The sequence below is a fragment of the Notamacropus eugenii genome, chromosome 3, assembly GCF_028372415.1.
Source record: "Notamacropus eugenii isolate mMacEug1 chromosome 3, mMacEug1.pri_v2, whole genome shotgun sequence".
Taxonomy (NCBI): domain Eukaryota; kingdom Metazoa; phylum Chordata; class Mammalia; order Diprotodontia; family Macropodidae; genus Notamacropus; species Notamacropus eugenii.
In genome coordinates, this window is record NC_092874.1 from 141,832,021 (window position 1) to 141,848,662 (window position 16,642).

The window sequence follows — 16,642 nt, forward strand, 5'->3', positions numbered from 1 at the left end:
GATATCCATTATAAGATATCACAGGCATTTGTCCCTTCAGGTAGATTGTAAGCTCCTTGTGGTCAGGATCCATGCGGTCTAACTTCTTTTGTATCTCACACAACATTGGGCATGTACTAGGAGTTCAACAGGTACTGGATGACTGATTTAAATTCATCCTATTGAGATAACTCAATAGCACCTCATTTCTCCTAAATGTCGTTTAATGCATTCAAGCCACTCGAATTATCATGAAGGTATAAGCAAGTATGCCACATACCTTGCTGAGAGCCCAAGATACAAAGAAAGGCAAAATGTTCCCTGCTCTCAAGGATCTCCCAGAGGGGTGGGTCAGTAAACTCTGCTCTGTTCCATGGCCACAGAGTTACCCCCTAACCTTAGGGAGCAAGTTTTGAAATATATCTCCACTTCACAAAGTGGATCAGATAAAAGAGTGTATTAATGAATGGGCTGATGGAATATACGAGCTCATTTGTCAAATCTATCATCACTCCTGGGGAAAAAAATCCAAAATACGTGACCTACTGATTATGGCTCAGTGGTGTCATCTTCATCTACAAATGTCATCTACATTTTGTTCTTGGAGAGGAAGCAGCCTATATTCTCTACCTGGAGTACTGATTCATTTCAGGGTAACTTAGTTTATAGTCTCTGATATAGGATCTGCAGCATAAAATAACCCATCACTTTGTGGTAAGAGTCTAAACACATAAGTAAGCACAGACACTTAAGGACTAAACCAGTACAAGTGAGAGAGCTTGTTCATTTTGTAATTTCCTACTCATTCTTAGATGACTACTGAATTACACTTAGAAGGAAGCTTCCTAAATCATGTATTTGGAGATGTCACAAGACTATGCCAGAAATGTATAAACTGAATAGCTCTATCATTTTCTTACTCGAGGACCAGGGGAGCTATGCAAAAAATGATTAACCCCTCCCCCTATATGATATGAGGCTCAACACAATTCAGTTACTGAGAAACAGAGCAGAAACCCATGCTTAAAGTGACCATATGGACACAATGAAAAATTAAAGGGCAGTGCTAGTAACAATTACTAGCAAATTTCTGAGGTTCTAACAATTGTGTCACTGTATAGGCAATGTCAAAGACATTAGGAGACACCGGGTTGAACTAATGGCTCAACTTGAACTTCTAGCCAGAATTATCTTGTATTGGTTCAATCACCCTACGTGTAGAAAAAGGCATTAGTCTCCCCCCTTCACTGAATTCACATTAGATCTTGGGTACAGACAGGTGGGCAAGGAAGGAAGGTGACAGCAAGGGCACTGACATAAAGTAATCTTGTTCTGAGAAGCAGAAAAGTGACAAAGATAAATTTTACCTAATTCCAAATTCTGCCAAGGGTCTAGAACAGGGGTGGAGAACCTGTAGCCTTGGGGATATCCTTCCATCCTGCTGATTGCCTGGAGATTCTTCTCTGATTGGCAAGTTCCTCCTGGAACTTCCATTTTGAGAACGTGCCCAGGCCAGACTTCAGCCATGTTCATTCCTGGTCCTCACTTCTCTTACCTTCCTCCCTGCATTTCAGTTACCTGTTGTGTGTTGTCTTCCTCCAATGGAATATAAGCCCCTTAAGAGAAGGAACTGTATTTTTGGGGGGCTGAGTCTGTATTTGTATTGCCAGCGCTTAGCACTGTGTACTAGTACACAAGTCTTCTGACTCCCACAAAAATTGGATTTAAGTGAGATGGAGATGCACAAAGTCCTTGGCCTCACTCTGCCAGAGTAATCAAAGTTCAGTGGCAAGACAAAAATCAAGACGACTGGTGATGGCTAGGGATGCAGTGGATGATCTTGGGTCTTCGATGTCTAACCAAGTTCCAATCATTCCACAGCACCTGCTTCTGCCATTGGAACAAATGGTTCCCATTCCATAAGGGAAGTCTTCACAAGCTTGGAGTAGACACCTCCCTAGGTAGATTGGAAGCCCATTGGTCACCTTCCATCTGGTTTAGCTGCTTTGCAGAAAGGGTTACAGGAGTGTGACCACTCCTCTTGGAGCCACAGGTGAGAGTTAGGTGGCAGGTGGACACCAAAGGTGAAAAGCAACTCTGAAAAGGGCTTGGCAGCCCTCCCACCAGAGGTACTCAGTCTTCCTTGACATCTGTACACCCTGGCACACAAGTAGCATACAACAAGTAAATGCTTCTTGACTAAAAGGGTGGCCAGCTCTGGCTATAAGGTTTGGGGGGTGGAGTGGGATTTAGAATGAAATTTGCTAAGAATTTGGTAATTTAATTTTTGAGTTAGACTCTATCCAAGGACCATTAGTTATTCAAGTACCAAAAAGATTAACAAAAGTACCATAAGATTGTTTCAACTATAAAGGTGTTTTCTTTGCCTGGCTCCAGTATTACGTGTGTGTGTGTGTGCGTGTATGTGTGCATATATATATACACACATACACATATGTTTCTATGTATACACACACTCATATTTGTCTTTCATTCCCATCTCACCCCAAGAACTCACTGCAAGAATAGGTTCATTCTACTTTCTCTCATATTTTGGCATGTGCTTTGCCACATCAAGCTCATTCTTGGAGATTAAGCAGTATCCAGAGAAAGAATTTGGGGAAGATAACTTTCAGAGCCCACTAATATTTTCTTTCTCAGTCTGGAAATTCCAGAAACGCACCTACCAGTAGCAGAAATCATAATCATCAACACATTTCTCACCCTTCCCAGGATTATTTTGTAAAACCTAGAAATTCTGGAGATTGGAAACATTAAAAGAAAGGGGAACTGATTGCCTTTTCTGCTGGTTTTCTTCCCCACCGAAGGAGAAAAGCATGAAAGGTATATGAGATTTGGCTTAATTCAGCTCTACAGTATATAGCTTGCTGACAGCATGTTGCTTCACAGATAGCTAGAAAAGCTTAACTACAGCCCTCCAAGTCCCAGCCCATCTGGAAACAGCCCCAAAGATGATGACACAGGGCCCTCAAGGACAAGTATGGCAGGACATTGCCAGAGACTGAATACTGGACAGGTCAGCCTTAACATATTCTTCTACAAAGCTTATTCACTGAGGTAGAGGGAAGTTTGACTCTTCCTAAAATAGTATCTCCTTTTAACCAGGGTACTGAAATAAGAAATTCATTCTCTCTCCCTGGTTAACCCACCAACTTGTGTTGCCTCTTATGTGCCTGTAATCTTGTTTTTCTGGTTTTCCTGAAAAGCTTGCCTTCTGCAACTCTGAGGAAGAAGGCGGCAAGATAACAAGTCTGGATGGTATTAATTGACACTGTTGGTGTTGTGACGCCTTTAGGATGTTTTTTAAAGATTGGGGCATTTTCTTTTCTAGCAATATCAGCATAGATCTGTTTTTTCTAAGAGACAGACTAAGATGACTTTTTTCCTACATGTCAACCAGATAAGAATCATAATATCTTAGATAGATAGCACTCTTACTCTGGAGACCTCTTATCTTATTTGGGCTCCATTATCTATTATGAGATGGATGAAGAAAGCAAGTGGTGTTATCCTGTAATTACAAAAGGAGAAATTGAGGCAACAATGAAGACTAAGTCACAGACCTGTCTGGTAGTAAAGTTGGTACTGGAGACTATGCCTCCTCTCTTAAAATCCAGTGCTCCAGACTAGATTTCAAAGGGCATGGAGACTTCCTGGTTGTTGTCCATATGCACAGGAGGGGATGATGATGATGATTTGGTATGACCTCACCCAGTAATCAACCACAAAATGTTAAATTAGCAGAGATATCAGAAATCATTCCTCTAACCCCCTCATTTCATAGATGAAGAAATCCGGGCAATGAGAAAGAAATGGACTTGCCAGGACCACATAGCTAGCATGTAAGCGAGAAAAGCTGGATGGAAGGTGAGTCTTCTGACTTCAATAAATCACCATGCAGTTATTAATAGCTTACTATGTGTCAGGCACTGGCCTAGGAGCTGAGGAAGCAAATTCAAAACTGACAGAGCCTCTGCCCTTTTCAAGTACCATCAGTACTATGTTCACTACCCAAAGAATACTAAACTGGAGGTCAAAAGATACCAATGCCTGAGTCACTAACTGTGTGACCTTGGGTAAGTCACTTACCCTTGCTAAACTTTTTTCCTCATCTCTAAAGTAGGGATCAGAGCAACACCTACCTAACAAAGTTGTTGCAAGATTGGATGAGAAGGAACATAAATCCCTCTTTAAAACTCAATGCTATATAACTATCTGCTAGCATCATCATTATTACCTGTGGGATCTTCTCTGACCTCCCCGTCACAAGAATGATCACCCTGTCCTTGCAGCATCTTGCCAAAACCTTACTCACAATTTCTCTTGCTTGTATCATAATTGTTTGTGTACATGTGTCCTCATCTAGTCCTTAGTCCCTAACCTCCTTAAGAGCAAGGCAAGACCTGTGTGGTTTCTATGGAGTTTAGATCTCTGAGGTCTAATCTGGTCCTAGCCACCTAACATAGTGTCTCACACATGATAGGCACGTAGAAAATAGAACTGCACTCATAAATTCTCGCTGAAGTAGTAGATGGTGATATGAGAAATTTCTGGGATCCTTGTAGTCCTAGAGTTTCTCAGAAAGCAAGAGTTTTCATCAGACTTCTCATTAGGACTGGCGATACTGCTGAGAGAGTCCCTCCCCTACCACCTGCACCTATACCAGGCGCTAGGAACAAATGCCTGAGCAAGCTAGGGCCCTCTCCTGCAAAGGAGTCTGGGAGAAGCACCTGGTATAGAAGGCTAATTTCAAGTGCTTTTCGTGGGAGTGAGTGAATGCTCAGGTGTGGCTAGGGGGAAGCTTGCAAGAACACCTCTGGTATTTCTGCCAGCTTTCCTCAAGTTCCATTCTGTATGACTGGCTGCTGAACCTCTGGTAGAGGCATCCTGGGGCAGATGTGACATCTCCATGTTTCCCCAAGATGTCTCTGGTAGGTGAATCTCCAGTGTTGTGCTGTACTGTTCCAAAATCCGACACCAAATATATCAAAGAAGGAATCTGGGCAATAGTGACAGGTCCTCCATCCCTGAGCATAACTCCCCATTGCATAGGAATGGGTCTCATACTAAGATATTAGGCTAGGCCTAGAAAATCTTACAAGTACTAGCCTAGACTTTTATAGCACTTCATAGCTTTAAAACTGCTTTATGCACAGTAGGTAAGTGCAAATATTATCTTTTTTTTTACAGATAATTAAATGGAGTCTCAGAGCAGTTCCCCATAATTTACTTGCTTGTACATAGTTGCTCGCATAATGTTGTCCCTAATAGATTATGAGCTCCTAGAGGGCAAAGATTGTCTTTTGCTTTTCTTTGCGGCCCCAGGGTTTAATAGAACATCTGGCACTTAGTAGGTGCTTAATAAATGTTTATTGACTAAGTTACTCCAGGTCACGAAGTTAGTAAGAGGTGGAGCCAGAGCTCAAAGCAAGGCTTTCTGGTTCCCAGATTCAGTATTCTTTCCATTATTGCATGCTACTTTAGAATTAGAAGGCATATCTTGAAGGAGTTGTTTTAGATCAATTCAGTGGGAATACTACAATACACAACAGGCAAAAAACAAAAAATGCATGTTTTATTAGGCTGAGTTTTTACTGATGAAAAATAGAAATGTGTTTGATAACAATGCTCTTTTAAATTTTATAGTAATTTACAGTTTTGAAGTAGTCTGGAAAAATTTTATGTAATGTTATGAATGGGTTACTAAAGGGGAGTTTGGGGGTAGAATGCTAAATGTGTGCTGCGATGTTATGAAAGTCAACTAATATAAATGTGACATTTATGATGTAATAAGATTTGTGCCTTGTTTACACATATTATCTCATCTGACCCCACAACAGCCTTTAAGCTAGTAATTATTGTTCCTATTTCATAGATGAAGAAACTGTGGCTAAGAGGTTAAATGACTAGTTAGAGTCACAGAATAAATGCCTTTCAGGTTTTCCTGATTCTAAGTCCAGCATTCTATGCACTCCACGGTGGCTTCTCTTTATAACATCCCTTTGTCCATTCCAAGAGAGATAACGGCTGGTCTGAGCTAGGAAGCCATTTCCTGTAATTTTGTAAACTGTCTTCAGCGAATGGTTTCAAGTCCATCTTTTGGTAGTCCTTCATTAGATTACACTGTCCCCTCCTTTAATGCTGATTTCAGGAATTTCTAATGGCATTAAAACAAAAAACTGAGAGTCACTTTTCCATTCAGCTTTCTCATTTTGGTCCATTTCCATTTTAAGAACCTCTTGTAGAAACAAATGTGAAAGTTTAGGAATCATTTTCTCTTCAACAGTCAGCTTGTTGACAATTCTAAATGTGACATCTCTGGGTCTTAAATAACCTTCTTGAGATGCTAGCATCTAGAGAACTTTAATTATATGTTTCCCCCAAATGAGAGTTGGGTCAAGCACTTGGTCCACCAAAATGAATACCAAATAACTCAATAATTAACTGTCTAGGATGTGGAGGTGGATAAACATTTGACTCAGCAGCCAGTTTAAGATATATAGCACTGACAGAGGTACTTTTAAAAAATAATTTCAGGGTTAGGGAATTTTGATAATAGAAGTGGCTGGTAACAGCACTTTTAACTTTGTGGTGATGAGACTCAGTTTTTGACCACACAATTATTAACTGTAAAAGCAAAAAACAAAACAAAAAAGCCTTCAGCAAAGGTGTATCAAACCTTATCTAGGGCAAAAATAACTTTTTTCCCCTCCTGAAATGGCAACTTCCAAATCACTATTACAGCTCTCTGCATTCTTTGCCCGGAGGCCCTCTTTTCCTTCAGGGGAAAGGAGGAAGAATCCGGGAAGTAGGAAAGCAATCTGAGACGGGTGGGCAGAAGGCAGAACTGGAGCGGTCACTCACTACTTGTGCACCCCCGGGAAAGTAATTTAACTCTCTCCCCGCTCCTATTTTTGTGATTGTTGTTTCTCCATCAGTAAAACGAGGAGGCTGAGCTTCCTTATGATCCTGCACCTAAAATCCCAGAAAAGACACATCCTGGAGGCTCCTCCCCCAAAGTTGGTTGCTCACCAAAGAGGCTCCTCCCCCAAATTTAGTTTCTGACCCAGGGTGCTCCTCCCTCAAAGTTTAGTTTCTTATTTCTGACACCATACAAAAGTCCTCCAGAGAACCCAAACCCATAGACTGGTAAAAGTAACTGTGATGGCCAAAACGCAACCCAAAAGAGTGTTACTGAAAAGTCCAGAGACCTCTGAATCGTCTCTGAAGCTGAGTGCAAGCTCTCTCCTCCTCTTCCCTTCCTTCATGTCCTCGGTTCCCTGACAAGAGTTCCAGCAACAGTATTCTACCCTCAAGGAGACTTTGGCAGAGATCCCAGAGAGGTCAGCGGACACAGCCTTCCTCCAGTGCGGAAGAAAACTGTAAGATACCGCTACACAAATGTCCAGGAACGAACATTTCATACCTGGAAGACGCAAGACGCACATAAAACAAGTTTCTTGATGCCAAACAAAGCCCAAAAGAGTCTAAGCTGAGGAAATGGAGGTGGAAAGACTTGCTAATTTGCAATGCCATACATACACGCCCCCAAATCAATCCACCCAACCGAAACCGATTGAACGGGTAGGAGCTCAAGTGGGGAGCTACTTCAGAACCGGAAGGGAAGAACCAAGAGAGGGTTCCCTAACAGCTCGGGGAGGGGAGGTGGCATTTCCTCCTCCTTTCTCCACCCGCTCTAAGGCAAACAGCTGCCAAATATGCGCCTCCGCCTCCTGCCCTCCCCGGGTTCACAGCGCCATTCCCAGGGCACACGTGGCTGCAGAAAGCTCAGCCTTTAAGACTCTGGCTAGCTCCTACAAGTCAGTTTGACTTGAGGGTTTGTGTTGCAGCAGGGACGACTGGAATAGAAAGCAGGAAAGAAAACTAATGCCACTGGCACCAAGGGCCCTGCTTCAAGGGGGCCACCAAACTCACCTGCATCACTGAATTTGCTGCTGCTGCCGCCAGCACCATCTTCTCCAGCTGCAGCCCCCTCAATCCCAAGAGAAGCCATTCCGCTGGGAGAGTGGGGGAGAGAAATGAGGAGGTGGGGTCTAGTTCCAATGAGAACCTAGGACTCAGTTTACACCTCACCTCACCCCACCCCCAACTTCAGCCTTTCCTCCACTCCCCAACGTAGCCACCAACAGCTCTTATTCAGCAGAACCGAACAAGGGAGAATGGGAGGGACCTCCATAAGCCCCACCCCAATCGCTAGGGTGTCCTGTCCCTTCTCTGGAGTGAGGTGGAAAACTACACTTCCCACCATGCATCGGGGAGTGCAGAGGAGGGAGGAGGGAAGAGGGGGGGAGTGGAGTGGAGGAAAGCAGTGGGGGCGGTGCGCCCGAGAGTGCCCCGGCGTGTTCGCTTAGTTCAGTGAATCAGAACAATGCCTGCGCGTCTGAATCCCCGGGAGCGCGTCTGAGGAAGCTGCGGAGAGGTGCAGCAGCGGCCCCAGCTCCAGCAGCCCGAGCAGCCTTAGCATCAGTCGGAGCACAGCCCGCGCACTGTCAGCGCTTGGGCAGGCTCCAGTCCTGACCCTTCTCCCTCTTGCCCAAGGACTGAGAGCGCTGAGCTGCCTTTAGCCCTTTCGCTGCTGCTGCTACTCTGGCTTCTGGTTTATTGTTTTGAGCTCCTGAGAGGAGGTGTGAGAGAGGGACAACAGAATCTTCCTTCAGCCATGTGGATACCTACAGAGCACGAGAAATACGGCGTAGGTGAGTCTTTCTCCGGGCGAACTTTTATTCTCTCTCCTGGGCTTGCAATTTTCCTCTTTCTCTTCTTTTCTGCTCTTGTTATTTGCCCCCTATATTTAGGTGAGGCTGGAAATGGATAGTTGGGGCATAATATAGTCCCCCGTTTGTTTCCCTCTTTTGCCTTGATACGGTGCTGTGCTATGCAGATCATCTCAAAGCGGAGAGAGATACACACATCCTTGCCCCCCCCAACTCGCTGGATTGGGGGCTCGCGCCCGCCCCAACGAAACCCTACGCACCCACCCCCTTCTCTACCACCCTCCGCTTTCAGATCCGCTGGCTAGCGATCAGCCGCCGATGCAAAGGGAACGGATCCCTTAGTTCTGCGTTGCCGACTCTCATCTCCGTCTTTGGAGTTTGGAAGTGGAGATGGGTGCATGTGTGTGTCAAGTTGCAAGGGAAAGGGCGAGCCCCTTTCCTAGTCTTCCCCTTCGTCCCTTCCCCCCCAAACCCCGGGATTTGAAACGACAATCAGCTGCAGAGATTTCCCGGGAGGAGGGTTGGGGACAGAGAAGAGAGGAAGGGGAGGGGGAAAAAACCCGAAACCAACAAAACCAGAAAGGGAAGGCAAACCCTTCCTTCTGGCTCGCATGAACATCCCCAGAGTGCAAAATGTGCAATAATCTACAAAGGACAATTCTGACAGGAGACTGAGCCCGTTCTATTTCCTTCCCCAACGCCCTTCTCCTCTCCACCCCCCCCCCCCCGCACATTTTTGTTTGTATTTTGTATTAAGTGTTTTTGAGGGTTGGGGGAGTTTCTCTGTGAATTTCCGTTGAATTGCTCCCTTTCCTTGTCATTTGAAAAGGAACGAGGACTTGGTTATGTTTCCACTTCTGGCTACTGCGTCCGGTCCGATCCTGGGGTCACTGCGGGGAGCCGGGCGTGGGGTGGGGTTTTTTTGGTGGGGGGTCAGTTGGAAAGTGCATTTTCAGTTCTGGGGAGTGAGCTAGGGATAGCCGTGGGTCAGACGGAGGCAGGAGGGTACGTTTTAAGGAAAGACCTGTCTGACTTTGGCGTTTTGAGAAAAAGGAAAACAGTGTAACACTCGCTCCTCTGTGCAAAGGTGAACAACAAAGGACATTAATGTTGACTGATGAACGCTGGATTCTCCCTTCCTCTCCCTCCTCCCATTTAATACGGACTAGAGTTCCCGTTCTTGTTTGAATTAAACTGGGTTCTTCCCTTCTCCCCATCCCCCTCCCCTCTTTCTGGGTTTTCAGGATTTGCCTTAAAAAAAAGAAAAGAAAGAAATGGGGCTTTCAGTGAAGGTCCTGAAACACGAACGGGCTAACCACGGCCCTAAAGGTCTCTCTGAGATCAGAACATTTATAGAATTTATCTATTATCCCCTTATTTCTTATCTGCCATCTACTGCCGCTAGGCAGTGCTTTTGAAAAGGGCAAATCTCTGTAGATGTGGATACTGTGGAAAATCTGCTTTCTTCCCATCTCATTCGTTTCCTGCAATTAAAAAAGGAAGATCAAAGTGCTGTTTGTGGGAGTCATTTTCACAGGGGACCCTCTCTCCCCAATTTTGCCTGGAGGAGAGACCGTGGAGTCCTCTGAACTGACTTCGTGAAGTGATTAAACAAAGTCAGCTCATCTTTTGCTTGACCTACTAAAAGCCTTCGTTCTGTGTTGAGTGGTTAGCAAGACAATAGTTTCTTCTAGATGTGTTTGGAGTATGTTTGACAGCCATTCTTTCCAGCTTCCTTCTTTTCCTTGGTCGCTTTTATATTTTTTCCATATTTAGGTAGAAGCCTAAAGAGTTTGTCTTTGTTTCTGAGCTTGAGGAAGAGGGTATCATCTCAGTATCATCTCATTGCACCGGGTTTAACAATTAGTGCAAGAAGCCAAGACCCATTCAGGGCAACCCCGTCCCATTTGGAGTTGATCCCAGATGTTGCTTTCTTCCAAGTGTTAAATTATAGAGATTATCGATGGGATTCATTTTCTTTTATTTTTCTATGTGCCAGGTCACAGCTGGGTTGCTAGTATCGATTAGCTCCCCTAGTCTCTTTTCTTTACTGCTGTGGGCAGGGTCTGATAAACCACTCTAGGGTTTGCTGGAGTAGCAAACAGGATATTATCAGTGAAGTATTTCAAGCTGCAGCAAAATCACTCAGATTTGTGTGGTGGTAGTTGTGATTTGGAGGCCACTTATCTGAGTGGGAAAAGGTGGCAAAGGAAGGGGGAGAGTGGAAAGATGAGTATTTCTTGCCAGAATTATTGCTTCCCTTTGTCATTTATACTGCAAACCTTTGAGGGCTAATAATATTTTTTTTTATTATTTTTCAAGCATTTGGCTTGTGGTTGCTTAGTTGTTCACCATCCATCTGTTAGAATTTTTTGGAGTACTGAGAAAAATTTGCTAGGATACTCCTGCATGCGGAGCTTCTTTCTTCACCATGGAGAGAACTATTTGTGGCTGTTAGTGCTTCAAGGCTTCTTCTCCTCCTCCTCCCTTTTACCCTTGATATAAATGTGTGTGTTTTCTGTAGTTCTTATGAATACCAGGGAAGAGTATTTTGTGGTTATCAAAGATTTGCAATTCTTGGTTCAGTTCAGTTTCATCAGTAATTGAAATAAATTGATCCTTTCCAACCTGAAGTGTTCAGATACCTCTGAAAATCTACCACTTTTACTGTGGGACTTTTTAAAAAATCTGTAGTGATCCGTGTGTGTCCACAGAGAAAATATTTGTGTCTTTAATATATCTGTGTTAACATTTCACAAATATAATGCATATTCTTCATTTTCTTTTATAATAAATAGTATATGTATACATGTACATGTGTGTATATGTAGATGTACATATATGTATGTGTGTGTATATATATTACATATATATATTTCAAAGTGGTTTGAAAATGTAAATTCTCTCACCTGGGCAATAGAATAGCCTATAGTGTTTAAGTGATAACCCACCTTTATGTCAAAACCATCTATGTTTTGTCATGGGCCTGAATTGTCTAAAATTGGAAAATTATGAAAGATAAGAATCAAACTAAATTTCTGAGCATAATATAACTCTTTTCTTTTTAGTGTGATTAAAAAAAGTTGTTCATGATGAAATGAGGATTTTTTTTTTAAGTTGAACAATTCTGGTTATTGACTCCATCAATTAGCAGAGTAGAAAAGAGGCATTGGACTCAAATGCCAGAGACCAGGGTTCCAGTTCTGAATTTACCATTGACTTGCTTTGTGTCTTTAGGCACAAGTCAGTAACTTTGTTGGGCCTCAGTCTCTTTACCTGTAAAATGAAGGAGTCAGACTACGTGATGATTTACATTCCCATAAGCGGTAGCTTTACAGTTTTAAAGCTACTAATCACATGTACCCTTTAGAAAGAAGAGCAAAGCTTGCTGTGTGGTATATACTTTTTCCATGGCATGCCAAAAATGATTTTTAAACAAGATGAAGAGCTAAGCAAAAGCCACCCGGTTTCTTGGAGGGACTGCTAGGATCCAGGTGGCAGTTGCTCACTTTCACAGTCTGTCTGATCCTTTCAAGAGGAGTTCCTCTGATGGTGAGTAAAGCAGATTCCCCCCGCCCCCAAAATGTTTTCTGATTTCCTGCAGACTGAATAATTTTACAAAGATAAAGAGGTCACCTTCCTTCTCTGTGTAAGTGGGGATTGCCCACAGAAATAGTTCAGAGCATTGAAGGCGTAACTGCTCCAAGATTCCTTCAGCAGATAGTTGTGTGGTGCCTACAATGAAGAGACATTCTGGCATGCAGCATAGAAAAGAGGCCTGAACTACAAATGAAGGGACTTGTGCTTAAAGAAGGCTCTCCCATTAAACTAGCTCTGTGCTCTAGGGCAACTTATTTTTAATCTTTCTGAGCTGAAATTTCTTCACCTGTAAAATGTGAATAAAATTTGCCCAGTCTACCTCACAGTGCTTTTGTGAGGCTCAAGTGAGATAACAGATAAAAATACTTTATAATCCTAAAACACTATATACAGATGAGTTATTTTATTGTCTCTAATATCCCTATGTGGATTAGTTATTTTTTTATGTTCCATAACCATAGACAGCACTTCTAACTTTGTCAGCTATCTAGTTCATAAATGTACACCCTTGGCTGGGCAAAGGATTAGGGATGAATCAGTGCAAAGCCATTAACATAACAGGTAAAACAACTCTGAATGCATGTTATACATACTAACTCTAGTTAATAGTATAATCTTGTATGTGAAGGATCTACTTAGTATTACCTCTACTATTGTACTGTTGTCGAGATCAACATTAATATTATTACTAGTCATTCATTAATCTGACAAATATTTGTTAGGTCAGTCAGGGGATAGCTATAATACAAAAAAAAAGACAAAAGACCATTCTTGTCCTCAAGGAGCTCAGAATCTACTGAGGGAGATGACATACGAAGAACTATGTACAAACTATATACAGAAGAAATTGGAAGTAAGCAACATAGAGAATTCACTAAAATTATGGACTATATGTTCTGGGTATCGGAGGAGATAAAATTTTAATTAGATGGGGTATCTGCTCTTGAGGACTTCGTAAACTTACGCAGTCTTAAAAAAGTACCTGCCTATATTTTTCAGGAAGAGGAAAAGTATGGTATCATACAAAGAGCATAAGACTTAAAGTTAGAAGATCAGTTTTGAACAGCTGTGTGGAAAGTGTGTGACCTTGGACAAATCACTTATTCCCTAGGAAGCTCCATTTTCCCAACTGTAAAAAGAGGATGATGACTTCATAGGATTGTTGAAGTGAAAATACTGTATAAACTCTTAAACACTATATAAATATAAGTTATCATTTTCTAGAGATGTTTTGGCTTAATTTGATTTGTTTTTCTTTTTAAAGTCCTTCTATTGTAACAGAACTAATTCCTGCCTCTTTATAAAAGTTATTTTAGAGTGGTATTTCCTTCAAAAAGAAAATATAATTATACTCTTTATAATTAATTTGTTTTTAGTTTTCAACATTCACTTCCATAAGATTTTGAGTTTTAAATTTTCTCCCCCTCCCTGTTCTCCCATGTAATTGTACTCTTGTCTGGGAGAGAATAAGGAGAGTGTGATTTTTCTTTTAGTTTTTGTTCATTGCTATTGCAAACTCATTTTACAGAGTTTAAAAAGAATGTTTATTTCATGACTTTTTTTGTTTCCAAATACTGTGTGGTTGTAATGCTATGGAAGCAGCATTCAGAAGGAATCCAACTGTATACACTAACTGTATAATTTTGAACTTTTTCTTAAGTATTTGGGGTAAGAGTGATTTCTATCTCTTGGTAAAATCTCACCAATTGGTTTGAACACATTAGGAAGATGACAGATGCATGTGGTTTAGCATGTTGTCTGCTTTGGTATTATACTATCGATTTCCTTTTCTTACAACTCCTTCCCAAGTGACAATTCTTCCAGAAGGACCACATTAGACCACATTTTCATACAATAGATCAATAATTGTGCCTTCCTTTACTTCTTGGTTGGAGGATGGTTCTTGAAGTGGCAGAATCCTAGATGATTATAGTCATTTAACTTAACCTGTTCTTAACAGTTTTAATAATAAATAATAATGTTCAAGAATCCTCATGGTGATAAAAGCTTACATTTGTGTGGCTCTTGTTTTGAATCAGTTTCACTTGTACTGTGTTTTGATTATCACTGCAACTGGATGAAGTAGGAACAGATTTTACATAAAAGAAACTGAACTTAAAGAGGTTTTGATTTGTTTTAGCTCAATAGGGGTAGAGTCACAGTCTCATAGAAAACTTCCTACAAGGAGACCAAAATAGAAGTCCTCTGTTAGTAGATTCATTCATTCATTCCTTCATCAACAACTACATGAACAACAAGCTATGTTTAGTGTTGGGAAAACTACAGAAATGAATACCTTGGTCCTTACACTCCAATGTGAGGTGGAAATTGGATGTGAAGTCAAAGAGATCTGACTATGACACTTACCAGATGTATGACTATAGGCAAATTCTTTCTTTCTCTTAAAATATTATATTTTCCCCCCAGTTATATGTAAAAACATTTAAACATTCAATTGTTTTTTGTTTTGAGTTCCAAACTGCATTCCTCCTTCCCCTTCCCTCTTCTTGATACAGTAGTAAGCAATCTCATATAGGTTATACATGTGCAGTCATGTAAAATTCATTTCCATATTAGTCATTTTGTGGAGGAAAACTTGAACAAAAAAAAAGATGAAAGGGAAGAATAGTATGCTTCAGTCTGTACTCAGACTCTATCAGTTCTTCCTTTGGAGGCAGATAGCATTTTCATCATTCGTTCTTTGGAATTGCCTTGGATTATTGTATTGCTGAGAATAGCCTTAGTTGTTCATTGTACAATATTGCTGTTATTGTGAACAATGTTTCCCTGGTTCTGCTCACTTCACTCTGTATCAGTTCATGTAAGTCTTTCCAGGTTTTTCTGAAATCAGCCTTATCATTTCGTGTTGCACAATTATATTCCATTACAATCACATACCACAACTTGTTCAGTTGATGAGCATGCCCTCAATTTCCAGTTCTTAGCCACCACAAAAACAATTGCTCTAAATATTTTTGTAAAAATAGGTCCTTTACCTTTTAAAATGAAAATCTCTTTGGGATACAGACCTGGTCAAAGAGTTCATGCACAGTTTGATTGCCCTTTCGTCATAGTTCCAAATTGTTCTCCAGTATGGTTGGATCAATTCAGAATTCCACCAGCAATGCATCAGTATCCCAGTTTTCCCACCTCTCCTCCAACAATTAACAATTTAGAATCCAGTAGGAGAGATAAGGATGAAGTATCCAAGATGTTTGTTCATTGAGTTTTTGTACTTACAAAATGGAAAGCAGCACAATGTGGTAGAATGGATGAGTGCTGGATTTGGGGTCTGAAGGCCTGGATTAGAAGCTTGGCTGAACTACTTACTACCTCTGTGACTTTGGGCTTGTAATTTTACTGCTGTGGACATTGATTTCCTCATCCTTAGAAGGAGAATGGATCTAAGATAACCCCTAAGGTCTATACTGGCTCTAAATTCATGATTAACTGATGATTATAAGTGAGTGATCTACAAGGTACTACGAATCAGTTAATCAACAAATACTTATTAAACACCTCCTACTTCCCAGGCACTTAACCTCAGTACTTAGCTGGTGTCTGACCCTTGGTAAGCTTTTAATAAATGTTTACTGACTTGCTGACACATACAAAGAATGAAACAGTTCCCACTCACAAGGTGTTTACAATGTAATGCAAAGTAGTTATGAGAAATTGGTAGGAAAGTTGATCGGCTTATTAAGCATAAGGTTTTTGTTCTCATTTGGAAACACTGTTTGTCTTTAAAGCTATTTCCTTGCAATTGTTAGTGGACAAGATAATTAGAGGCAAGGACTACTTGTTTTTCATCTTCAGTTCTAGCATAATGCCTTGCTTATAGAAGATCCTTAAATATTTGTTGGGTTGAATTGAGAATTTTAAAGATATAAAATAGATTTAATTGTGAGCGTTCTCATTTATGAGTAGAAGATGATTCTTCATCCTTTTTCATCCTAAATAAATAAATATTTCAATTAACTCTCCCCCCCACCAAAAAAAAAAAGAATTAGAAAGAAAACAAGAAATTTGGCAGTACAGATTTAGAAAGTTTGAAGCTGAGATATTTTTTTGGAGTTTAATTTCTGTAAAAGACATGATCTGGGAAGGATTCTTGGAGGAAGTGTCACGTAAGTAGGGTAAGAGTTTAAGAATTTCAGTGAACTTGCCTCTTCCAGAATTCTTTTGAGAATCAAATCCTCTTTCATCCCTGCTATTACTCCTGAAAATGTTCAAACACTGCTAGTCACAATTACAGATCATTTAGTCATTCTGATTCTATAAGAGGAGGGCCATTGTGGCATAGTGGA

At 41.2% G+C, this 16,642-nt stretch overlaps 2 protein-coding genes across 4 annotated transcripts in view; one reads left to right on the forward strand and one right to left on the reverse strand.

Moving 5' to 3' along the window:
* ZNF277 (zinc finger protein 277) overlaps positions 1-8,206 on the reverse strand; it is a 168,068-nt gene extending 159,862 nt beyond the window's left edge. Inside the window, exon 1 of the mRNA XM_072653014.1 lies at positions 7,936-8,206. Within this exon, the coding sequence (XP_072509115.1) occupies positions 7,936-8,014 (79 nt within the window). The 5' untranslated portion in view covers positions 8,015-8,206. The remainder of the gene's footprint in view (positions 1-7,935) is intronic.
* A 141-nt stretch (positions 8,207-8,347) lies between these two features.
* DOCK4 (dedicator of cytokinesis 4) overlaps positions 8,348-16,642 on the forward strand; it is a 537,022-nt gene continuing 528,727 nt past the window's right edge. For all 3 annotated transcript variants that reach the window (XM_072653018.1, XM_072653019.1, XM_072653025.1), the window contains exon 1: positions 8,348-8,717. In XM_072653018.1, coding sequence (XP_072509119.1) covers positions 8,681-8,717 — 37 coding nt within the window. In that variant the 5' untranslated portion in view covers positions 8,348-8,680. The remainder of the gene's footprint in view (positions 8,718-16,642) is intronic.